Source organism: Bubalus bubalis, chromosome 5 (genome assembly GCF_019923935.1).
Source record: "Bubalus bubalis isolate 160015118507 breed Murrah chromosome 5, NDDB_SH_1, whole genome shotgun sequence".
Lineage (NCBI taxonomy): Eukaryota > Metazoa > Chordata > Mammalia > Artiodactyla > Bovidae > Bubalus > Bubalus bubalis.
In genome coordinates, this window is record NC_059161.1 from 4088864 (window position 1) to 4115106 (window position 26243).

The 26243-nt window shown below is 46.6% G+C and overlaps 1 protein-coding gene across 2 annotated transcripts; it reads right to left on the reverse strand.

Moving 5' to 3' along the window:
* Positions 1-7675: 7675 nt before the first annotated feature.
* On the reverse strand, positions 7676-22878 carry LHX9 (LIM homeobox 9). Of its 2 annotated transcripts, none has more exons than XM_006064872.4 (5): positions 22212-22869; positions 20102-20304; positions 18621-18976; positions 12299-12501; positions 7676-8131 (listed from the first exon to the last, which is right to left on the reverse strand). In XM_006064872.4, the coding sequence occupies exons 1-5, from the start codon at positions 22383-22385 to the stop codon at positions 8075-8077; spliced, it is 993 nt and encodes a 330-aa protein (XP_006064934.1). In that variant the 5' UTR covers positions 22386-22869; the 3' UTR covers positions 7676-8074. The 2 variants fall into 2 exon arrangements, with proteins under 2 accessions (XP_006064934.1, XP_006064932.1); XM_006064870.4 differs by lacking the exon at positions 7676-8131 and adding an exon at positions 8585-11058 and having other exon boundaries at positions 22212-22878.
* Positions 22879-26243: the final 3365 nt, after the last annotated feature.

Genomic DNA, 26243 nt, shown 5'->3' on the forward strand with positions numbered 1-26243 from the left:
TTGCCACATCAGAGTAATGACAGGTATATTCTCTTCTATTTATTCATGGCTGTGAAAGCCCTCCTCCAGCCATTCAAATGCGTGACAGCCATACTTCTTTTATTATCTATTTACTTATTTATTGGCTGACCCACACCACATGCAGGATATAGTTCACAGATCAGGGACTGAACCTGTGTCCCCTGCCTTCCAGCAGTGGAAGTGTGGAATCTTAGCCACTGGATCACCAGGGAAGTCCCAACCAGGCTCTTTTTAAATCCCCACAAAGAAGAGTCATTATCTTCTAGATCATAGGCAGACGCCTATGTTAGTGATAAAGGTATGTCATATGAGTGAAAGTCACTCAATCGTGTCTCACTCTTTGCAACCCCATGGACAGTAGCCCACCAGGCTCCTCTGTCCATGGAATTCTTCAGGCAAGAACACTGGAGTGGGTTGCCATTTCCTTATCCAGGGGATCTTCCCAACCCAGGAATCCAACCCAAGTTTTCTGCATTGTAGGCAGATTCTTTATCGTCTGTGCCACCAGGGAAGGCCCCTGTGTCATATAATTAGTTTAAATATTGGTTGTCGTTCACTTACTCATTCATGTCTGACTCTTTGCAACTCCATGGACTGCAGCACACCAGGCCTCCCTGTCCATCACCAACTCCCAGAGTTTGCTCAAACTCATGTCCGTCGAGTCAGTGATGCCAGCCAACCATCTCATCCTCTGTTGTCCCCTCTCCTGCACTCAATCTTTCTGATCATCAGGGTCTTTTTCAATGAGTCAGCTCCTTGCTTCAGGTGGCTAAAGTATTGGAGCTTCAGCATCAGTCCTTCCAATGCATATTGAGGGTTAATTTCCTTTAGGATTGATTGGTTTGATCTCCTTGCCATCCGAGGGACTCTCAAGAGTCTTCTCCAGCATCACAGTTCGAAGGCATCAATTCTTGGGCTCTTTGCCTTCTTTATGGTTCAACACTCACATCTGTACATGACTTCTGGGAAAACCATAGCTTTGACTACATGGACCTTTGTCAGCAAAGTGATGTCTCTACTTTTTAATACACTGACTAGGTTTGTCATAGCTTTTCTTCCAAGGAGCAAGTGTCTTTTGATTTCATGACTGCAGTCATTATCTGCAGTGATTTTGGAGCCCCCCCAAAAATAAAATCTTCCAGTTTAAATAAAATCTTTTTAAAACTGCTGACCATTGGGTCTACTGTAATAGGGGGTCAGAGTGCAGAGATGCGAAGAGCAAACAATATCTGGAACAACTCATGGCTTCTGCAGAGAATACCTTCCCACAAGTTAGTTCTGGTGTGTTCCCCACAAGTTCCAATGAGTACAGGGTTGGAGTCGTGGCCAAAAGAATAATAATAATAAAAGGTGAATCAAGAGGGCTGATTAGAGATATAAGATAAAGAAAGCATCAGTAGAATTTGGTAACAGAATGATACAAAATGATTGTTTTTGTAAAAGAGAAGGCAATGGAGAAAAACTGATAACTGGGTAACTCCCAGTCTGGGAAATGGGGGAAGAGTAAAATTGTGAGCAGAAATAACCAAGCCTAGAAATAAAGTGTGCAGCAGAGGAAAAAATATGTTCAATTTTGTTCCTGCTGCATCTCCACTGACAAAACAGTCTGGGGAAGATTCCCAAGAAATGTATTCGGGGTCATCACTAGAAGCGAGCAAACACTAAGAAGGATGCTGTTTCCAGGGCGGCTCGCACAGCCAGCCAGAGAGGGCCCCTGGCTGGACGGTGAGCGGACGGCCGTGAGCCGGCAGGGCAGGTGGGCTGCCTGAGGCCAGGTCCTGGTGCTTGGTGGTCTAGTTAAAGAAGAGCAAGTCTTCAGGGGCATAGAATCTGGCACCAAAGCCAATGTGAATGCAGGGGAAATTCAACCAGTTAAAACCAAAGTATCTTCTTTGAATGTCAAGATTTTTATATACAAAAAAAAAAAAAAGAACTGCTAACTTGAAGGAAAATGCTTTCAGAGTTGGGATGGGAAGAGTTGTGAGATGAAAGAGAATTTTACAGGGACACAGGTGAGCAGTGGATAAGCCGAATGGAAGCTGTAGACAGTCATAGAAAATTCCAGGCAGTGATAACCCCGGTCTTCTGTTCTCATCTTTCTAAATGGAACCTACATAGCACTCACAAAAAGGCAGCTCTAAATAAGCTGTATCAGTAGCGGATGTACTGCTTCACAGACTTGGTTTTGGCATTGCTTTAAAAAAAAAAGTAAATCTGCAGAAGTTAAGGGCTCCCCAAGTGGCTCAGTGGTAGAGAATCTGCCTGCTAACGCAGGAGATGCAGGAGACACGGGTTCAATCCCTGGGTCAGGAAGATCCCCTGGAGAAGGAAATGGCAACCTACTCCAGAATCCTTGCCTGGGAAATCCCAGGGACAGAGGAGCCTGGTGGTCTGCAGTCCATGGGCGGGGCGGGGTCACAAAGAGTTGGACACAACTTAGCGACTGAGCACACAGGCCCGCAGAAGTTAAACTGGAACTCTGGCTGTCCATGTTTTCCTGAGGGAAGCCCACAGCAGCCTCTCAACTAGAGACAAAACACATCTGTCTTGGTGCTTTCTATTTCCGCTGCAAAAGGAAAAGAGACGGGCATGGATAGGATTTCAACCAATTTACTAAGGTTCTTTCCAATCTATACAGGGATTCCATGAGTTTACACATATCCAAGGCAAAACTAAAACCAAAGCAAAGCCCATGGTGATCATTTTTATTGGTGAAATGTTTCAATGCAAGGCACTCTAGAAAAGCAGAACGCCAGAGTTGATACCAAATGTTTCCTAATCTAACACTGAACAGTTCTGTGTTTAGGCTGTGGGGCTTCCTGGTGGTTCAGTGTGAAGAACCTGTCTGTCAATGCAGGAGACACGGGATGGATCCCTGAGTTGGGAAGATCCCCTGGAGAAGGAAGTGGCAACCCACTCCAGGATTCTTGCCTGGGAAATCCCATGGACAGAGGAGCCTGGTGGGCTATAGTCCGTGGTATCACAAAGAGTCAGACACAACTTGGCAACTAAACATCACCAGTTCGGGCTATGGGAGTTGCCTCCATGGTGAAATCCCTCTGGGTAAGCCTCAGAATCTAGCTGCCTTGTTACATAATGTGCATATTTAGCATACCAGCCTGTGTACTCATGTGCTATTAGCGATCCTCATGATCCCTAACGAATGCATTGAGCTCCAGCCAACCTTAACACACGAACACAGTTCAGCTTGGACCAAAATATCTTTTCTGAATTGTTCCTTTCTAACATGCCCCTTTCAATAGAGGCAGCAAGTTAAACTATACACTCCAACAAAAATTGCCTTTTTTTGTTTTGTTGGTGTTGAAATATAAGCCTTGGTCACACTGTGTTGAATAGAAAAGTCCAACCCAGCAATGTAATCCCAATAAAAAGTGAAGTTATGGCCACACTCAGCGAAGACAGTAACTTGCAGAGAATCCAGAAAGAGCAGCAGCATCCGCACGGAGCTCTCAGGAGCGAGGCTTCATGTGAGGACGACAAAAAATGGACCTTTCACAACATTTCCAACTTAAGAAAGGCTGCCATTATTTTGCCTTTCTGTTTTGCTTTTAATTAAAAATCGGTTTAAAAGAGATAAACCTTTTTTCTTAAAAATATATGTCTTTTCATGGGTGTTAGGAAGGAAAGGCACAACATACACACACAGGCTCACGATGCTCAAGAGGAAAACTGAATCCAGAATTTTCTTAGAGCCCTCGGAAATAGATCTCCTTGTCATTAAAACAGCCAAGAGTGACTCAGACCTGCACTGAAATGACAAAACGCCTGTGTAACTGTATTTAAAATAAACTCTCTCGATTTATATTACAGTAAAATATCATCACTTAATTATTTACATCATAACATTTTGGACATTTTTTATAGCTCTTTAAAATTCCTGTAGAGCATCCAGGTCAAGCTGGTAAAATGCTACAAATATTATATTTAAAATAATTTCCACTATACTTTTTTTCTGGGAAAAAAAAACCAGTTTGTAGAATTCAAATAGTTTCAGCTGCTTGAGATGGTGAAATATCTTAGTGCTTTTCAAAAATCACATTTCATAAAGGGCACTTATTCCACAGAATTAAAGTTTACTGAATAATAAATATAACTTTCAGTGATGCAAGCTGTCAAAACCCTTGAATGTCAAAGTTAAGGCAGATATCCCTTCATGATTTTCGTTGCTTCTGAAAAAGAAAGGCAGCAGAAAGGGAATGATTAAGGAAAGGCAACCTTACCTTTGGATTCCTTCATCTTTGTATATTTATCATAAATAACAATTTAAATGTCCTTCGAGGTTAATATTTTCTGGTTCAATGGGAAAGTACAGAAAAAATTAATACATTCATGCATAACAGGAGGCAATGGAGACTGGAGCATATCTGTAGCAAATTTTATTTTCAAATAACCATAAAACGTATCCAGTTAACTCTTTAGATTAATTTATAAGATCATGCAAGATGTAAACATGATGTTCCAAAGGGAAAAAAAAATCATTCTTGAAAATTCTAATGGATGAGGAAAAACTCACAGAGATACACACCAGGAACTTCCTACATATGGCTAATACCTGGATCTTTATTCTCGCCTGCTTTTTATCATTTCAGCATAAGATAAAAGTAGTGCAAAGAAGCAAAAGTTAATAACCCAAGGGAAGAAAACCTCATTAATGTGATGCATGATACAGGAGAGTTTACTATATTAATATTCAAAAAGGAATATTGGGAGTGAAGAGTGATGTTAGATTAAAAATATCTATTTTGAAACAGAGTTAAAAAGAAATTTAGTTGTGGTGACTATATCGCTACTCACATCATGTTTATTCACAGGCTTTCCTTCCCTTAAGTGCCATGCACAGTTCCAAACGTTTGTATTTTCTGGCTATAGAAACAGATAAAATGAGATGGAAATCCTTCCAGAGGGCATTCGAAATAATATGTTAACTTAAGAGTTATAATGTATTTTGAGAATATGGTAGATGGTAGTATTATCCTGAAAAAAATTACATGGGCAAAATAAGTGTTATAAAAATATTTTAAAATCAGTGTTGCACTGTGAAGAAAATAACTTCCTAATTTTGAGATTGACTATAAAGCAAAGGACTGTGGCTTTATAGCAGAAGGGTTTTATTTATTTGAGTATTCAGAGTTGGTTCCCAATTACTAAATGTATAAAATAGATCCAAAAGGCCAATGCAGAGTTTATCTCTACAGCTATATATAGCTATATGGTTTCAAAGCAAACACAATGCCATCTCTGCAATGTGGACTAAGTCCTAGTGTCCTCATTTAACCCTGGTGTCTAGAGACCATAAAATATTTCGGATCCCTTGGTACACAACTCTCTACAAGTAAAGTTAGCTTTGTTTACATCATAGTTGAAAATTAAATAGCAAAACTGCACACAAAATTAGTTCTTTACATTTATTTTTATAACAATCTTATTCCTAGGATTCTCATAAGAGCCTAGGATGACATGACTCCAAATTTCCATTCCAGAATTTCCCACTTCTTTTAACAATTTTTATTGAAGTTTAGTTGATTTACAGTGTTGTGTTAATTTCTGCTGTACACCAAAGTGATTCAGTTATACACACACAGATTTTATATATATTTCTTGTTCATCAGAGTTTCCCACTTGTAACACCTCTCCCCATGATGCTCTGGCAGGCACACTGCAACAGAAACAAGATGCTATTTCTGTGTGGCTTTTAAAATGCTATGCGTCCAAAGATTGTTATAAAATAGCATGCAGTGGATTCCACAGGGTTTATTAAATAAAGCTATCTACTTTGTACGTGATGAAACATCACCCAGGTTTTTAAAAGTGTTTGCTCTGGGTCCTTTACTATGGAGTCATGTCCTTATTTGAGGTATATATTAAAAAAAAAAAAAAAAAGAACCCACCCACTCTGCAAGTCAGCCTGAAGGTGGTAACTCACCTAAGTCGACAGCTGCTGACTCTCAGCGAAGGTTTTTTTTTTTTTTCCCCAAGATCAATTTGCAAGAATTCAGCCAACCCAGACATCTGGGAGGTAGAAGCTACAAAAACGTAGTTCCCTGCCCCCGGCCAAGAGGTCCACGTCCTTCTCTTCCACAGGAGTGAGGGTGCAGTCCTGCAGACTCAGAGCCCGCTGTCCATCACGGGAAAGCACCACGGCCCTTCGGATTCTGCATCCCGTGCTGCTTTCTCTTCCCACTGGCGTAATTAACGCTCCTTTCTTTTCCTCTTTAAAAATGTGCCTGTTTCAAATTTGCATTATTTTTTTTTCAGACGCCTAATTTCAGCTCTGTTCTTTCCCTCTGTGGTCTCTTCCCGCATTTCACATTCCAGACAAATATTTAAAGGTCTGTAAAACCAGGCGAGGTTCCAAAATATTTCTAAACGAAACTGCCATGGGTGACAGCACGGGAAAGAAGGAAAGCGGGAGGACAAGGATTGGAATCAACTGGCTGGAAATGTATCGGAAAATCGGTTTAAGTTACTATAGCTGTGGATGAGGTTTCAATGAGGCATAAACATTCAAGTTACTGACAAAAGGAACATGTTTCATCATCACGCAAAATCGTCTAATGTCATGGTGCACTGCTTTTTTTTTTATTAGTAAGTTGCTCTCTCTTTTTAAATTTTTTTTTCTTATTTAGTATTCAGGAAGTGAAAGCATTTAAGAAAACATTCAAAATTCTGAGAATACATGTAAATGAAATATTTAATGTCTATCATTCATAAAAGTTACATTATTTACATAGGGTTCATTTGTATATCATAAAAATTTCATCATAATGAAAAAATTTCTGGAAAGGTATATGTTAATTTGTTTAACATACGCTTTGGATATACAGCTAAATATGAGTCGTTAAAAAATTCTATCTTCAAATATTCCCTTTAACCATTAAAAACCCTCATTCCTAAATATCTGTTTTTCTTTCCACTTGCTCTTTTGTTTGTAATATCATATGTAATCTGAACCATGCGAAGACAGGATCTCATCACAGCTCAGAATATTTTTGTGTACTTTCAATAAATTTGCTCATTGCATAGCAAACATGTAAACTTACAGAGGATCTATAAATTTTATCCTAATCATCTAAAAAAGCTGCTGAAATTTTACATGACAGTATATTGAGGTTTATTTACGTTGTAATTTGGGTTTTGTTTTTTAAAAACGATACTTTTAGTCTATGTGTCAATTGAATACAACAAATAAAAAGTCATGAAAAGTCCAAAACCAAGTAAATAATTTTATCCTAGATTGCCAGAACTTAACCTCCTTATATCATTTGGAATTTTTCCTAAGTATAACAAGTTGGAAATGGGTCGTGCTGCCTCTGAAGACAGTGTTCAAAATTAATTCCAAAAGTGTGTGTTTAACATAAAGTTAACTATGTTTCCATCGAATAAGATGTTTATTCATGAAAGCTATTTATCATACAAGAAACAGCAAAGAGAAGTCATCATACAGAGATGCACACTAGGAGCAACAGGTGTGACAGTGCATGCAGAGGTTTCTGTTTCATAAGGAAGGAGTGAACAATAATGCTACAATTACGGGCTCTGATCCCTAGCCTCTTAAATGAGGGATAGCTTTTCTTTGAATTTACAGTTGGAAAATGTCATTAACAGATAGGACTAAAACACATCAGCAAGCAGGTGAAATGAATGCTTTTGGACTTTATTTTACAAGTAGTGTGCTTGACAAATGTGTGGGATTTTTTTTTTTCCCAAGAATAATTTTCTTCAGCTATGGGGTGGGCATATTACTGCCTGGCTGCTCTGGTTTATACATGGTTTGTCTCACTTTGTTTAAAATCATATAATTTTAAGCCTCCATTTGTGTTAGACAGCATAAAGAACAGAAGTTTTGTTAACATTCAGTAAATGACATTTAAGTCTCTTGGTCTCTCTCTCTCTCTCTCTTTCTCTCTCTCTGTCTCTCTCTCTCTTTTTTTGGCTCAATAGATCTTTTAATGTATGATTATCATAACCTAATATTGTCTTTGTCTTCACTGCAGTGGATTTCCGATCAAACTTTTCCCCTTCTTTTAATACTTTAGGGAATTTTCAAACGTCGGGATGTTTGGCTGTAATGCCCCAAGATTTGTTCTCCCTGAAAAAAATCATAGTGACAATTTATTAACTCCAGAGCAACTTGGCTTTTAGGGGTCTTCAATTTCTATTTAGATTTACAAATATCCATTTGTGCTCAATAGACCTAACATGAAACGTAATCATATTTAAGGTTTCTTTTCATGCAATTCCTTTTTCTGCTAATTATCTATTTTTTTTAATTCTAAAAATCAGGCTGAGTCAAATCCATGGGGCATTACTTTTATGGTAGGAAAATATATTTAAAGGTAATTCTAAGCTGAATTGCATTGCACATGCAATGGTAACTTAAAATGAATCGTAAGTTTGGAAATCTAAAAACTATTTGTATGTCTGTATATTAAAAAATTTTGTATTACCATTTTAACAGCTTTACAAATAGATATCAAAAACACACTAGTACAGTTAAACCTTAAATAAAACTGATGGGAAATAAAAGTCCTTAGATTCAAAATGGTTTATTCACACAAATTTAATAGGATATATCACAACTGTTTGGTCCATAAATATTTAAGGGAAATAGTTTCTATACAATGCATTTCTCAATAAACAAAGAAACATGGACAATTTTGCTAGACCACTTACTGTACTATAAACACGAAGCTCAATATATAAGATTATTGAATTTATCAACTATATTGGAAAGAGTGCACAACTGCTTTCTATGACATGTCTGTCCCCTCTAACAGGATACACCATAAAAAGAGTTTCAGAAATAAGAGGTAAAACAGTACAAAACTAGTGAGGTGTCAAAAGGGCCTAAAACAGTTAATTTAACAAACAACACATATATCCTGATTTTTCACAAACTTACTTCCAAGTTATCTCATAAGGCACGTAGGAGAACTGAGTTATAATTAGTCTACTTAATAAAGTAGATCTATAGTACCATATATTGTTCTGTCAAAGAACAAAATTTATAAGTATCAATATTTTACCTGTAAAAGTGTATTCATAAGATCTCAGCCTTACCAAGGTTGTTTGGTCTGGTTAGTGGTAAATGCCCAAAATGTAATAGAAATATGAAAAGTCAAGATTTAAGCTCCATATAAGATGATAACCACACTTGCTAAATATATAATGGCAAACACCTTCTTCTGTTACAGTGTTAACTTATCTTCCATCATCTTTTTTTTAAAAAATAAGCTACTTTCTGTGCTAATTTTCTAAAGACCCTGAGCAAAAGTTACAATAATGCACTTTAATGTGGGCAGTGAACTGTCAATATGTAACCACACATTTATACAACCAGAAGGACACCTTTAAAATCTATTAAATAACCACTTCGAACGCCAGAGGAGATTTAAGGAGTCCGAAAAGTGGAGAATATGTGCAAAGTTATTCTTAACAATCCACTAAAGCAAGACATGTATCTTGACTTCTTTTTTATTTTATGTTTTTTTAGGAAATCCACAATCTAATTGATATTTAACTACAACAGAAGCATAGATGAACATTCACCACTGCCCAGACCATTAAGATTTTAGCTTAAATTAAAAGAAAAAAAATGCTACTGTAAACTAGGAAATATATTCAGATTCGCATCCACAAGGCTTCTGAGTTTATCTTTAAACTAAGAACTTCAAATCTCTAACGTCAGAAAAGTTTTTTTTTTTTTTCTGACAAATACATCAACCTGTGCCAAAGTAAAATGAAGCAAAACAAAACCAAAGAATTTTCATTGTTAATATTACTTACTAAGTTTTTTGTTTTAACTTTATTTGTATAGAATGCCAGATACAATATCATGGTACAGCTAAAGCCAATTAAGAGCTATCGATTAAATTATACTGATTTTTTTTAACTTCTTAAAAAATTATATTTTGCTTATTTCCATTTTCCCTGGGGAAAAATAATTTAGAAAGAATGCTTTCATACCTATCATCAGCTTGAGAAGGTTAAATGTATAAAATTTCAAATTCTGTTTGGAATTTTCATGGATACATAGGAGGTTTAAGTATTTTTCAAACGTTGAAAAGCAATAACTAGTAAGAAAGTTTTGTTGGGACTATACTCCTAAGAGAAAATAAAAGTCACATTCCTGGTTAGATTTTCCCATCTAATTAATCTTTAATATTTAGATTAGCTATTGTTTCTTTAACCATATTCCTCATTTGTAAGAAAAAGGAATGAGTAAAACTTTTGCATTTTAAAATTTTTTAAAAAGACAACGTGAAGTTTCCAAACTTTCATAAGTACAGGTAACAGTTGCAAGATTAAAAAATAATTTTAATCAATTATCTGATTCCTTATTAGCCTAATCATGTAACTGGGCATATGATTCTTTGCCCATCACAATACCACTCTTTGTTTTTGTTTTTTTTTTCCTTTGAGATTCTGGAAATAAGTAACATACAATTTTAAGAGGCACTTATTAGAATGATTCCAAAATTCCCCTTACCGACTGAACGATCTAATTAATCCTTTTAAAATCCAAATACACTTTGTAACAAAAAATAATAATAATAATACACTTTGCAAAGGAGACGATACTGTAAACTCATTTGCCAAGTGGCTGCAAGACAGTACAAACCAAGCTGTCGTTGTTACTTGCCAAGTATCTTGGGGGTGAGGGAAAAAAATATCGTTTTGTAAATAATAAAATAATCATTAGAATAATAATAAAAAGAAGAGGAAGAATTTAAAAAAAACAAACACCCAAACCCAATGTTAGAAAAGGTTCGTTAAGGTAGTTTGCGAGGGGCTCGCGGACTCGTGGCTGTCCATGTTAGAGGTCACGGCTGTCACTACAGTGATAGAGGGATTGGTCAGGTCTGTTAAAGTGGTCGCAGTGCCCGGTGGACTGAGCGCGCCGCTGTCTGCCGAGGGCGGGGCCGGAAGCGACGTGCCATCGGCTTTATCAACACCCCCATTCTCCTGCCGCAAAAGGTTCCTTCTGAATTTGGCTCGTGCGTTTTGGAACCAAACCTGCAAACCAATCCCAATGGATTTCTTTACCGATGTTTATTTTTATACTTCCTTTTTTCCTTTTTCTTTCCCTTTCTCTTTTTAAATTCTGTTTTGGATATACGTTTCTCTTTTTAAATGTTTATTTTCCTTGGGGGAGAAGGGCCTTCCACCCCCACGTTGTTTTTTTGTTTTTGTTTTTTTTTCTTTCTGCTTTCTTTGACAACAGAGTAATCCCAGTTAAAACTACAGATACCCTGTTAGCTGCACAGGGGCCCCCACCCCCAGCATTAACGAGTGCCGCTTGGGGGCACAGATGGTTAAGTGGAGATACCCTGGGGAAATGAACGCAGAGCGATCAAGGGGGTGGGGGTAGGGGGTGGAAATACACCCTCATCCCTCAACGGTTGTCTTTCCAGAAAGAGGACAGGCGAGGTCAGCAGATGTTTCACCAAGTTAGAATCACTCGCATGAAATGAACATCATTGAAACAGATTTCTGGCTGTTCTTGAGTCTGACACATGCCAAGTACTCCGTGCACAGGAAAAACCTCCAGGGCCACAGACTCCAAGCAACCGGAAACGGGTGCGTGGAATTTAAAACGCCTGCTGTCTGTCACTGAGGGTGAGAGCATCAGAGGCGACCCCAGCCACCCACTATCGGGTCTCTGGTTAGACATTCTTACCATGATGAGCCTAGCAAGGCACTGGGCCAGCAGGTCTCTCTGCAGTATGCAGCGGTCAAATGCGGTTGGTTAAAATGGGAAAATACTCGCTCTGATTGGTTGCAGAGACAGCTAACCATGCTTGTGGCTTTTCAGGAGCTGACTAAAAGGATCCACGTGAAATTTGGAAGCTTGGAACTGGGGAGTGAGGCCGCCAAGAGTGTGCTGAAGTAAGGGGGTAGCAGCAGGTCTCCCCAGGTGTGTGCGCACTGACCCTGACGTGGACAGAGGTCTCCAAAGCCACAGCCTGTGCGGATAGCACCACCTGCGTTTGCAGAGCAGTGGGGCAAGCTGAGCTGGCTTTGTGGGCCTGTCTCCCCATCTGTAGGGAGGATGTGGCTGCATTTTAGGAGACCCTGGGTCTCTCTCTCGCTCTCTGGGCAGTCTCCGGGAAGCCCCTGCAAAAGTTTGGTACACTCTCTAGGGCGGTAAGTAAGGTAAACTAATGAGAAGCAGTTCAGGAAATCAAACAGGGAAGAGAACTACTTTCACTGCAAGGGGAAGTCGTAGGCACAGCCAACAATGGACGCTTCTTACCTGCAAAACTCTTTTGGTCAGGCCCGTCTTCTGAGCAAGTTGCTTGAGGTCCTTGGCGTCCGGGTTGTGGTTGATGGCGAAGTAGGATTTCATGGTCCGCAGCTGGTGATGCTTGAAGGAGGTGCGCATGCGCTTGGTCTTCTGCGAGGGCGGGTAAGGCTGCTGATCCCGGTCCAAGTGGTCGGCCTCATTCTCGTTACAACCTGTGGCAGCCACAGTGGATGAAAACAAGGGCTCAGTGCAAGGGCCTGCTTTAGCTGAAAAGATGGCAGGTGGCATGCTCCTGCCGTGACGGGACAGCAACGGTGGAGAAAGCTGTCGACCCAATTACGAGCAGGATCCAGACAAAAGAAGGAGGCTAATCGCCCCAAGTCCGCCAAACTAGGCTATTAAGCGTGGACCCACCCCAAGTTTATGCAGTAGAAAAGTACTAGATACATCTAATACATTTAGACAAATTATTAGATAAATCTAATCTCTTTGGCTTAATGGTTGCTAGAAAGACTTGAGAAGATGAGTAAGGTCTAAGTGTTCGAGTGAGAGAAATCTCCAAGACTGAAAAGGGAAAAAAAAAAAAAAAACCTTCTTCTACTCTGTGATGTGTATGAGCACGCTGGCCCTCCACACACACGGCTTTCAGAGATTCTTCCTTTCGTCTGTGTTTGTGAAACGAGGTGTAGTCTGTGAAGACAGGAGGGATATGCAAGCCAGTAATTTCAGCTCTCTCAGGTCTAAAAGTTTTACAGAGCCATCTCCCCGCCCCCCTCCCAATGAAGGAAGAATCTAAGTTCCAATTTTTAGCCTTTTCTGCACATCCTAGAATGTTTTCAGAAAAAGTTAAAAAGAAGAGGGGGAGAAGTTACAAAATAAAAGCCTGCAAGATTCTTACATAACCAGAAGAATATTACTTTTGAGGACTTTTAGCGGTAACTGGTTCACATTGGGCTAACCAGGATGAAGAGAGTTTTCCCTTGGAGTCACTGGAATAGATATCTCTGAAAGAGAAGGAGCCCAGGTCTGTATTCACTTGGTTCATGCCAGAATCTCTCCTCACAACTCCCAGCTCAGAGACCCTGATGTCCCATTCAGATGGTGGCCCTTTTTGCTCTGGTCCTGTGAGAGCCAGAGTGTGAGCTGTGCCCCTGGCTGGCAGGCCAGGAGGAGGGGAGTGACACCTTTACCCCCCTACACAGCCCCCTCCACACTGAGGGCAAAACAACCCAGCCTTTGAAACCAGCCTGAAAGTCTTCATCCCCAGGATGTAAAGATGCGCATTTAAAAGGTCATTTCCGATAACCTCCTAGCTTTGCATAAGAAATATGATTACAAGGAAAACACCTTGTTAAATGTTTACTGATTCAGCCAACTTTCGCAATTTAAAGGGCATGGCAATTTTTTTTTTCCTTTACACCTTACTTCAGATGTTTATCTGATGTATATTCAGACTGACCATCCAGCATTTTAGTGCACTATAATAGAATATCTAAAATCAACGTGATCACATGCCTGTGGGAGAAACCAGAATCTTGAAGAATGTGAGACATCTCTTACGATTAGTTGTTCTGTTCTGCTTGATAAAATATTATATGCCTGCGATGCTCTGGTTGCACGCGTGTGTGATCAGTCGTGTCCAACTCTCTGTGACCCCATGGACTGTAGCCTGTCAGGCTCCTCTTTCCATGGGATTTTCCAGACAAGAATACTGGAGTGGGTTGCTATTCCCTTCTCCAATGCTTTGGTGAGAATTACTTTTTAAAAAACACTTTCAGTGAATCAGTATACATCCAGAGACCCAACAACAAGAGTCACCTGCATCACAAAATCCACTTAAGAAATTCTCCCCAATGTCATGAGAGTAGGCATGAACTAGTGACTCCTTTGTTCACGTTTCCATGAGACCCGTGAAGAGGGCAGGCAAGTTCCTGGCAAGAAAGACACTATCATGCTCGCCATTGGACCCTCGATGTCCAACACGGGGCCAGGAATTCAACGAGCCTCACATCAAGATTTTGAATTTTTGTTCATCCATAAAATCATCAATGACTATTCATGCAAAGTCAGATCAACTTGAGATGGACTGCAAGTTAGATACACACAGCCAAAGGTTGAACAGAGACCCCTTAAACCCCACTGAAAGGGCACCAGGTAACCAGAAATATAGAGAGGATAGAATATGCTTTACATTTTATCCTATTGCACCCCCGGGGAGAGATGTCAAGTTCAAATATTCTACAGAATTGCCCTTTTGTATCCCCTAATGGATGAAACAGCTTCTTATGACCTACTATAAAACCATACTTATCTCAGTAAACTGAGCTGTATTTCACAACCAGATTATAAATGTAGCCACGCCAAAACAGTCAAAGAGGCACACCTTAGTCATTGGAGGCTTCTTCAGATAAGATTTCAATCCTGTCCTAGGTGAGTGATGTGTAACTCTTCCTGAACAGCTTATTAAACTGAATATTACCCTGGGGCAGAAGACTTAATTTGGTACTTAAATAATGCCCTTAGCATCAACCCCCACCCACAAGTTACTATTTCTTAGAAATGAGTTTGATTCCTAACCAAACTGTATTACTCATTAGTCTCTAAAATGAATTAATGAAAAATAATTATAGACATTTTTTTCACACACACAATTATAGACAGGTATGATAAAAAACGACTTCTCTGAATATGCATTCTGTATCCATTATGGCTGATTTAAAACTCAGTAGAGAATTTCAGTGTATTAAACACTGCTATGGGACTTGTTTTCAAACAAAATACAATTCAGTGTGCAAAAAGATTAAGTTAGCTCTTGATTAAGATGGTATTCATATAAACAGACAAACTGTGGGATCAGTTACGATATTATGCCATTTAATAGCCCAGTCTGTGTCATCTACAGAGGAACTCAGTGTATCAGCCTAAACGACTTAAATTTAACTACAAATGCCTTATGTAAACTTGCAGGGGGCTGTGCTTCCCCAGGGCCTACTTTTAAAGCTACAGGGGTACCCCCCTCCCTGCCCACTGAATTATGAGATGAAATGATAACTCTCTTAAAACTGTCTTAAATATACACCTGTGGGTACACACATCTGGCACTATAAAATTAATAAGAAGATCTAACTATTTTATTCTCTGATCACTTAGGAAATGGTCACCTATCCGGAAGTGAGTTTCTATTCTGAAGGTATGCAACCCTCTGAGAACTGATCCCACAGAGACCACTAGGGGTCAGTGCCAGGCTAATTTAACAACTTCAGGGAGCTTTGGAAGTTTGGAAGCCAAGAAAGAACCTAAGGAGGGGAGATTTCAAGAAGTGGCAAAAATCTAGTCTCCCGATTAATACTAAACGACCCAAACCAGAGCTATTGGCCCTAGACTAAATCTTCTTCTCACCCCGGAGGGTTTCATTTCAAAGCAGCATCCCAAATAGACTTCCTGTGGCTCTAAAATATCCGTCTGCTATCTACACAAAGAGATATTAGGAACAGTCTCAAAGAAAGGCACTTGTCTTATGTCAAACATTTACGGATCTTTGCCTAGCTTCACATCTCTGGAATTCAGAGTCAAACATATTTTGTGTACATGTGTTTGAAAATATTATCAGTGTATGAATCAGATCTGTTTAGTAGCAACGTGACTCTTTTCTGAGACTAGTTTACATTTAAGCAGAGATGGCTTCAAAGAAAGATAAAATAAGGCGCTAAAACTGTGGGTCCATTTTATTTTCTGTGCTTTTAATGTGGTTTTAATTCACTGAAGCGTTTCTTTGTAATAACAAACAGGCACTGGCTTCATGAACTTTTTTTAGTGGTAAGCTGATTTCTGGTCAGGCATCTTTAACCCAGTTTCTCTAGGTTATTTCACCCAGATCTGAACTGTATGCTGTTTGCTCGTGTCTCTAGGGAAAGTCCCAAAGGGATGCGGTGGACGTTAATTAAGAGTTACTAGCTCTGTGATGCACACTGGCTCTGTTCCGAAGGCCTCCGCAACCGCTCCCTCCTTAATGAACAGAAGCATCAGCTCTCTCCAGAACCTTGCAGCGCCTTAATTTGCAAACTAATGGCCGAATTGGAAATGGAAGTGGAATGGTCGAAGAGGAAAGAGATTCTCTTTCTTTTTAAGAAATAAATCTGTACTCTCTGGTGCTCCTCGGAGAAGCAGGAGAAACAGTTTTATTGTCCTTAAAGCTCCCGCATCTTTCTAATGTAAAGTAAGATCAAGGCAAAATCAAACGAAGCTAATTAGGTTAAACAAACAATCGAAGAAACCAGGCTTGCCGCCTTTGGCTAGAAAGCTCCTCCCCACGCTTCTGGACCTTCTGGGAGCTGGGGGCTTCCTGCTCTCTGCAGACCCGGCTAGTCTCTCTCCCACTCTCTATTTCTCTCTCTCTCTCTCTCTCTCTCTCTCTCTCTCTCTAATTAGGGCATTAGGGCCTTGGTGAGTGGCTAGAGATTCCGATGTCATCTTCTATTAATAAAGAACAATCGGTGCCCTGCCTGGCCGCCCCTGGGACCACGCATCAAAGGAGCCCGAGTAACCACGCTGGGCATCGTGGCCCCGAATCAGCCTGCTGGCCGAGGCGCAGAGGGGCAGCAGGAGGCCCTGATCCCCAGCAGGGGGTTGGCAAAACCCAGGGATGCACCCGCTGCGGGACACTGACCCATCTAGGCGAGGTTTGCAGCCAGCAGTGGGCCCTCCTCCTCCAGTGACCCAGGGTTGAACCCCTGGGACAAAGGTCCCCACCTTCTCGGGGACACCCCCGCTATGCCTCATCTGTGAAATCAGAGCCAGGAGGCAGCTGAGGGGAGAGCTGGGCAGATTCCCCCTTCGGAGCAGGACCCGTTTCTGCTTGCTCACACTGGCTGAGTGTACCTGGGCGAGTCACTTATGAGGGGGGACAGCATCCCTTTACTACTGAGCCACAGCGGCTCACGCACCACACCAGGTACGTGGGGACTGGAAGAGAAAAACAGGCAAGATCCACGCTCTGGGATGCCCACCCTTCGACTGGCATCTGGGTGCGCCTGGTAACAGAGCAGGGTGGCCACTGTGAGGTCCCCAAGGTCCTTTCCAACAGAAAGGACTCCCCGAGCCCGAGTCTGCTGCTAAGACGTCCAGTGGGGCTGGGCCAGGGCGCCGAAAGTCAGAACGGCTAAACGGGGCGACAGAGGACGAGATGGTCCGACGGCATTGCTGACTCAAAGGGCACGAGTTTGAGCAAACTCCGGGAGATGGTGAAGGACAGAGGAGCCTGGCGGGCTGCAGTCCATGGGGCTGCAAACAGTCAGACAGGACTTAGCGACTGAACAAGAACAAACCAGTCCTGAGGACGCCCCTAAGTGAGCTCCAGGGTTTTCTGTAACCTCCCAGTGTGCTGGGACTCACAGGAAGAGGTTCCATCCTGCTTAGAGGCAGACTGTGGTCCTGGGGGCCTGTCACCATCCTCACCTGGGGGCTGGCGAGTGGGGGGGGCAGGCTGCCAAAGGGGTACTGGTAGTGAGACTGATGAGTGATGGGTGTGGCCCCCAAGCAAGGAAGAAAAGGGCTTTCTGGCCTGTTACCTTATTTTGTTTTTAATTAAGAGAGAAAGCTGGGAGGTGGGGGGTGGGGAGGAGGGACGGTCTGGGTGTCTGGAGGGTTTATCACAGGGGCAGTGAGCTGGCTGGACGGTCCCCTGACCCAGGGAAGGGGCAGGCCAGCTCCCATGGACTCTGGAGAGTGACTACCGCCCCTCCAGCCACTCTGCGCCAACATGAGGGATTTGGTTTTTCAACACTCATGCCAACTGTTTCCCTGATTAACTCTGGGCTGGTGACCACAGCGTCTGTCCCCTCTAGACACACTGGGACCGGGCTCCGAAGATTTTTTTTTTTTCTTTTTTAATATTCAGGGAAACCTCCTCCAGGATCTATAACTTGGCCTCCACACAGGAATTGCCCTGGGGCTGTTTCGCTCCAACTGGGAGCCAGAAACTAATGGGCTCATTAACTAATGGGCAACAAGGGTTTGGCCCTGCCTGTTTGGGGGAAGTCGCTGCGGCCCCACGGTTGTGAATGTATTTCTGGCCACAAACGAAATAAAGGTGTCTCTCTCTCCCTTTCTCCCTCTCCCCTCCCCCGTCCCCCTTCTCTCTCCTCCATCTTTCTCTCACTCCATCCTCCAGCTTTTTTCTGAGTGACCGAGAGCTGTGGCGAGAAAAGGGTCATGCTAAGGAAAGAGCTGTCTTGCAACCAAGGAGGGGTGGGGGAGAAGCCAGATGGAATTCTCCTCCGGGCAGACCCGGGGCTAGGGCGGCAGGGGCGGCCAGGAGCGGGTGGGCGCCCACCTGAGTTGTAATTGACGATGTCCACCCCCAGCGCTGGGCTCTTCCGTTTCCGGGGCCGCCCCTTCTGCACGGTGCCCGTGCCATTGAAGTAAGGCAGGGCCAAGCCGCCGCTCTTGGCCGCCAGCTCGGTGTAGCTCAGCTGCGGCGGATACTCTCCTTGCAAGAGGGTCTCGAAGTGGGCGCGGCAGTACACCAGGCTGTCCTTCATGCCAAAATGGTCGCCCGTGGTCAGGGTCTTGTTGCACGTGGAGCAGGTGAAACAGCTCAGGTGGTAGACAGAGTCTCGGGCGCGCATGACCATCTCGGAGGCGGAGATGCCGAGGTGGCAGCGGGCACATCTCTGCACAGAGAACCTTCTGGAAGGAAACAGTGGCGTCAGAGAGCTAGCGGAGGCCAAGGCAGGGCCACCTCTCACCGCGGCATCTGGGGGCTTGGTCAGAAGCGGCCCAAGATGAAGATCTGGGAGGGGACTGGGAGGGAAGGACCCACGCCCTCTTGGATATACATTCATTTTATCTGCTGATTGACCTGCTCTGATGAATATGACAAAAAACCCTTATATTAAAATAAGAAGAATCGAGGAAATGATCCTCAGTTTTCTTCCCTGTAAACATTTTAAAAAACAAAAACCAAAACAAACCGTGCCCTGGCTAACTCACAACAGTATATTAAGAATATTAAATTGCCATGCCAAGTGAAACCGTCTCCTCGATTACAAGGCATTCACAGGAAGGGTGCTGTTATTTATGAAAGTGTGAGTGTGCATGAAGACATTCAGACACAGCCCTGGGGGAGAAAAAGAAAAGACAGTTCTGCAGAGGCGAGCTAATTCTTTTTTAACCACTGTTCTCGCCCCGGCCTAGAGCGAGCCGGATCGCCTGCCCATCGCTGCGGTCCCCAAGCCAAGAAACACCAGCAGAATCAGTGAACGCGCTGCGGCCAGTTCACTGTCCTGCGTCTGGGGAGTCTGGCGGGCAGGTTCCAGCCCGCGGTCAGAGCATCTCCGAACTGAGTGGCCTGCGTTTTGGCAACAGCGGTTATTTATTCCTTTTCATGGTCATTTAGGTGATTTTCCCGCCACCCTCAAGAAAACCCGACAGCCAGCAGCTACTGCTGCTGCTCCGGCCGCCGGCTCAGTTCCAAGGCACCGGCCTGGCTGAGTTCGTACGTAGCAAACGGAAAACACAAACCAAACCCGCTTTAGCCTCGGTAGATGCGGACACGTTCATTGACCCTCCGAGGACGTGCCCAGTTCCCTCAGCAGTGCTCCGGGGGTCACCTGAGCGGGAGAGTCTAGACCTCGCTCTAGACCTGGGGTGCCCCCCCTCCCGGGCGTCCTCCCCCCGCGTCTGGCGGGGGTGGTCACGCTGCAGTTTGAAGGCGCACGCGGGGGGCTTCCCTGGGCAAGGGGGAGCCGGGAAGGGACCCAGGGGCTCGGGCTGGTGGCCCCGCCAGGCGGGGAAGGGATGGGGTGGGAATACCTGTAGTAATCCTCCTTGCAGTAAATGCTGCCGTCCTTGGCGAAGCAGGTGAGCTCGGACTCGAGCGCCAGCTTACATTCACAGCACTTCAGGCACCTCAGGTGCCACTGCTTGTCCACGGCCAGCAGGTAGTACCTGTCGGCGATCTTGCCCCCGCAGCCAGCGCACAGGGCGGGCTTCTCCGGGCTCAGCGGGGGCATGCCCTGCAAGGAAGCGCGCGCGCGGTGAGGAGCGCGCGGGGCCGCCCCACGCGGGTCCCCGGCGCTGAGCCAGCCCCCGGCCTTCCCGACTCGAGGACCCCCTAGACTCGGCTCCCCCTGCGCGCGCGCGGGCTCCGCGAGCGCCACCGTGTCAGGGGCGCCTCCGCGAAGGCAGTCATCGGGGAAACGTTTGCAGTTTTTCCTTCTGCCACTCGTACTCTCTGCCGCGTCCGTCTGAACCTGGACTCAACCTAAAGACCCGCCGATCACCTCGAACCTTTTCCACAAGGGCTAGAAGGGTATGGACTGTGTAGATAGTGGAGGTTTCCGAACTCAAATAATTAATACTTTAAAAAGTGTGGCTTTCGACTCGCCCGAAATGAAACAACAGAAATTGCTGTTGGAGGAAAGGGAGATCTGAACAAGCACATACTGGCTTTCAACAAACACTATTACATTTCTCTTTCTCTATATCCCTACAAACGTTGAAAGTAAAAGAGAAGGGAGAGCGTTTAATACTCCTGCTAATAATGTGGTGGATGTTGTTTCCATCGAGGTATATTTGGCAGATCTTGCTGGGGTTATCGGTCCTTCTCCTACTAAGGGAGCACCATATCTGTTTCCGGGGAGGTCCGTTATCCCATCACCTCTACACAGGCCCCCATTCCCTGACATAAACATACCTCGGAGATCTTTGTACTGAAAATCTTTCCAATGCCGGCCTTAAGTTTTCCGCCTGTGTCCCCACGACCCGGCGAGGAAGGGGACCCCTCGCCTTAAGCGCAACCCCGCGGTGAAATTCGGGTTTGCATTACCGCTTTTTGTTTTTAAACGGAATAGCCACAAAAGGTGGGTGGTGAACTGCGGGACATTTCCCTCAGAACTAGCAGAAATGGGTTGGACTTTCCCCCATGAAACCCTGGCAGGCCTGGAAAAGTAGAGTTTCGCCCTTTACTCAGACCAGTTCCCCCCAGCCCCCGCACTGAAATTATTTTGCAAATGTAGAAGCATCCACCAGCTGGGCTACTTGGTGCTGACCGGCCCCAGGCAGTCTGTCCACCGGCTTAGTTTGAGCTGCGATTCCCGGTGTGGCGCCCGAGGATCTACACAGTTCAGTTTGGCTGGAACTCTGCGGAGACTTCTGTCGTTTCCCCCCTCCGGCTCGTAAATGGGAAAGGCGAGCACAGAAATTGTTCATTAGTTTTCTTTACGAAGCGGGCCTGACTTTTACCCTACGTGCCTAATCGACACAGCGTGGTCGACCACAGCGTGGAAGGGTTATAAAGTTCTCGCGCTTGGGCTCGGCGCCCCGCTCCTCCTTCTATTCGACTCCCCATCAAGCTACGCGCGCCAGGCCCGGGAGCGGACCGAGCCGGGCCGCCAGAGATCCCCCGACCATCGCGGCCTTTGCGCGTTCCGCGTCCCGAGCGTCCGGAGGACGCATTCTACTGCACCCCGAACGGCCGGTCTCCAGACCCAGGGACTGGAGACCCGGAGCTTCAGCTCGGCCCGGACGCTCGGCCGCGCGCCGCAGCCCGTGGCCCGCAGTCGCTCGCCCTCGGGCCGCCGACCCTCGCCGGGGAGGCGCCCGGGAGTCCAGCGGGCTGGGAAACCGGCGTCTGCGCCGCCGGAGAGGATGTCGCCATCCTCTCGTGCCCGACTAGCCCTGCTTCCCCCGGACCAGCTGCGGCGGAGACGAGCGAGCTCGGGCTCTCAGGAGTGTAGCTAAATCAGAAAGGGGCCCTTTCTTACCCCGCAGCAGCCAGGGAACAGAAGATAACCCACCCGCCGATCGCAGCGGACGCGCCTACGAACCGCCACCCTCGCCCGGGCGCCTCGGCGGCTCGACTCGGCTCTCCCTGCGCGCGCGCGCGGGCTCCCGGCTCCCGCGGCCGCCGGCCCTTCCTTACCGCGTCGCGGCCGTTGAGCTGGGCGCCTTTGGCCAGGCGGGCCTCGCTCTTGGATCTGCGCTCCATCTCTTCCATGATGCCTTGGATGTGGCCTCCAGAGATCCCGTGGAAGAGCATGGCTGGGGGGCGGAAAGGACACGAGCTGTCTTCGGCTCGGCACCCCACTATTTCCATATACACTCGCCCCGGGGGCTCTCAGCTCATCCGAGAAGGAGAAGCGGGGAGCGCAGAGGCGGGGCGATGGGAGAGCGCCGAGACGCTCGGGGACAGAGGGAGAGGGGGAAGAAGAAAAGAGGCAGCCGCGGTGGAAATGGGTCTGCTCGGAAAAGAAGAAGCAGGGGGGACGCCAGCCCCGGCGACTCCCTGAAGGAGATGCGCAGAAAACAAACAAACACGGGAAGGGGGGAGCGGAGGCGAAGCAGACGGATCTGACCTCTCCGAGAGCTCGAGTTACTAACGGGGAACAACTGCGGGGCGGGGGAGGGGGGAACAAAACCTGGTGGAGAAAGAAAATAATTTTGAACACAAAGAAAGAAAAAGAAGTGCTATTTTCAGTGGTCCCTGGCTGCTTGCAAGTTCCCAGCGCCTGTAGGTTGGGTTGGGGACTGCTCCTGCCGCCGGAGCGGTGTCCAATTTGTTAAGAGACTAAAGCCAGCCCATTTTTGATAATTTAGTAGGAGGAGTTCTCTCCCGGAGCCGCCACGGATTTTTATTCAGACAACAAAGACCTGTCATACTCCTCTCAACCCCCTGGTGATGGGGAAGCGGGGACAAATACTGGGGGGGGGGGGGGGCGGTAAGGGGGAGGCAGGAGGAGGGGGCATTTACTTCCCCCCAACACACACACACACACACACACACACACACACACACACATCCTTCCAGGAGTTCCCAGCAATCACGTTTTAAAGGGAAAAAGGAACCCTTATTGTCCCCGCCCTGGTGCAGAAGGCAGAGAGTCGGCCTGTTTGGTCCAAGTTCAAGATCAGACCCAGACTCAAGAAATGCAGAATCCTAGCCCCAAACTTCACGTCTCCTCCTTGTGGACTTTCCGGTCCCCAGCTCGAGGGGACCCCAAATAAATAAATGTTGGGCAGGCATTCCTCTCCTCCCCCACCCCTGACTTCCTCAACTCACTTTTTAAAAGCAGGCTTGCTTCACCTCCCCACGGCCTCCCGACCCCACCTGGGGCTGAAGCAAGCCCCAAAGTGAACAGGAACTAGGAGAGCCTCTGTTTCGGGAGTTTACTTCTGGCAAAAAAAAAAAAAACAAAAACAAAAACTTGAAACAATCAGTGTAGGGGACAGGGCGTGGGCTTGGAGATGTGTGTGCGACTGCAGCGTGGCCCGGGGGGTTGCCGGTTCAGGCTGGGAGAGAAACCGATGGCGAGTCCCGCGTCGCGGAGGAAACCTGTCCATGTGGGCAGCGAGGCGGGGGCTCGCGCGAGCTTAGTGCCGCCCCCCACATCCCGGGACCGGGCGCGCCCCGCTGCCCCGGCTGAACTGGGGACCTGTAAACGTGGGCGCCCCGCGCGGTGAGGAGGATGCGAAGGGGCTCCTCGCCATGGAGGAGGGCGAGGTGAGAGCTGACGGGCGGAACGGCAGCCCCCTCGCCTCACAAGAGGCGGGATTGTTCCCGCGAGCCGCGGCCCCTCCTCGGCCCAGTTAAAAAGTGGCCACAGTACTCGGATATTGTCGATTCATGCAAAACGCCAGAAGCCCCCGAGGGGCCCGACGAGGGGAGCGGCGGCAGGAACCGACCCAGCTCCCAGCCGAGAGCGGGAAGACCCGGCGGGCTTCCACGGGTCTCCTCCAGGCTGCCCGTTCCCCCACCGCGCCCCGTCGACTTTGCTGGGACCGCGCACTTCTCCCGGCAGGTCCGGGACACCCGAGGGGTCCTCTGATGGCACACTCGCGTCCCTCCCGGAGGAGCCCGACCGGGAACGGCGGCCAAATCTCGAAAGATGGAAAGGGGGAGGAAAGAAGGGGGGAGGGAGGAGAAAGGAAGGAAGACGAGAACGGTGCCGATCCGACTTCCTGTCCCAAAGCATCGCCTTCTGAAGCTGCTGGAATCGCCTCTGCCATGAAACCCAAGATTCGCCGGCTTCCCCCTTGCTCTTTTCTCAGGGTCAAAAAAAAAAAAAGTTATTTGCAGACTGGACGCTGTTACGGTCCTCCGGGTGCCAGAATACAGCTCATAAAACACAATTTCACGCGCACACACACACACACACAAAATGAAGCCAATCAAGTGAACTAAACTGGAGACCTTCCCCCCGCCCCTACTCTGGCAGCCCTACTGGACAGCAGGGCTGCTATTTACTGTAAGTAATGTAATTAGCCCCTTTGGATGGAAATCAATGAACTTTTCAAGCCCACGTGCACCAGCGCAGGGGCTGCGGGCAACACCTCTTTCAGAGACGGCAGGTCCTCTCACAAAGGGGCAGACTGCCTTTCCACAAGAGGGAAATGGGCCCAGGGAGGGGGAGGACGAGGACGGGGGAAGGGAAGGGGGAGGAGGGGGGAGGGGGAGGAGGAGAGGAAAGAGGAGGGGTCTCTGAGAAGGACATCCTTTAACCAAGGAGGCTCCAAGGGAAAGTGAACCCGGGACCTCAATCCAGGGACTCGCTTTGTCCAGTTTCTGGGCTAACTCCCCCCACCCCTCGCCCCCAGGTGGAGGTTGGGAACTGGGTTTGGGTTTGGCTCTTGCTGCATCTGGGTCCTGCTCAACAAAAATAAACAAAGAGCCGGAGAACACCACTGCCTTCTTGCTGGGGATGAAATTTTGGAGACTTCATTAAGTGAGGGTTTACCCAACAACTCCAAGGAGAGGCCAGAACTTTGTGAAGCGTCTCCAGGGAAGCAGGCACGGAAGGTCCGTGAGCCCTCCGGTCCTGCTTCCCTCATTCCTCTCCTGCATACACAGATTTGCTCCTTGACAGTCGGGTACAGGCAGGGCGGGGGACCTCCTGCCATCAGCTTCCGGGTTGGAGCCCGCTGTCTCCGCTTTTTCTTATAAACCTGGGGTTATAAGTTCCTGTGCCGGGTGGGATTTGCTAACTTCCCATAAAGATGCCAACTGCTCGCCTTCTTCCTTCTCTGCCAATGTAGGAAGTTTGCCCAGACCTCGGGGTGGGGCAGGGGGGCTGCTGGAGTTTGGGAGGTCCTCCTTAGTCCTGTGGCCATCAGAAATCGCTCCCGGTGGGCCCAGCCCTGCCTCCTCTCCCGGCTCCAGAAAAAGGGCTGTGGCCTGGGACGTCCTAACCTTTTTGTCTTGCAGTCTCGGGGAGTTGGCCCCCCCCCCCCCCAGCACTCTCAAGGGACAGGAAGCACTTTCAGGAGAGGGTCTAGGTGTCTCTGCCTTCTTTCATCTCTCAAGAGGAGGTGCTGGGGCGCGGAGCGGCCCTGGGGTGCTCCCTACACGCTGGGGTGCTGCTCGCTCAGTTCCCGGGTCTGAGTCCCCGCACCTCTAGCTGGGACAGGTGCAGGGACCGCCCCCGTCCGCGGCCCACAGTGACTCCTCCAGTCTGCCGTCTAAACTCAAAGCTCTCTTTGGAGCAAGGCGGCAGAACCCTGGCTAGGGGCTGCCCTCCATCCGACGGAGCACACTTCATCCACTCTGACCTCTTTGCTCCGCCAGCCCCTGTGGGAGGAAAGCGGAGGGCAGCGACTGCGGGCACGGGAGTTGGGCTCGAGGGTCAAGGTCCCGGAATCTCCTCGAGGGCCGCAGCCGGGTACCTCTCCAGGAGAGAGAGAGAGAGAGAAGTAAAGGGAACGCACCGCTTCACCCAGGGGCTGACAGAGGCTTCAGGGTCGAGAGAAGAAGCCTCGATTGTGAGCACAAACGAGGTCGCTTTAGACCTGAATTTTGGAGGTCAAGATGCTCTGGCCCGAGTTTGCCCTTAAAAGGGCAGAGGTCACCTTTCCTCCTGACCCTATTAAGCTGGTGGAGGGTCCTCCTTGGTCTGAAAGGTGCAGCTCTCGAAGAGACGTCCAGCTTCCGGCATTGCCCTGAGCACCCCGGGGCCAGGGG

Bases quoted from the DNA above. Each gene is read 5' to 3' on its own strand.
- LHX9 (XM_006064870.4), bottom strand. From the start codon at position 22,385: ATGGAAATAGTGGGGTGCCGAGCCGAAGACAGCTCGTGTCCTTTCCGC. The intron at 18,977-20,101 runs GTATTCCCACCC...GTTTCCTTCCAG, and splicing joins TGCAAGGAGGATTACTACAG to AAGGTTCTCTGTGCAGAGAT. The intron at 11,059-12,298 runs GTAAGAAGCGTC...ATTGGTTTGCAG, and splicing joins TGACCAAAAGAGTTTTGCAG to GTTTGGTTCCAAAACGCACG.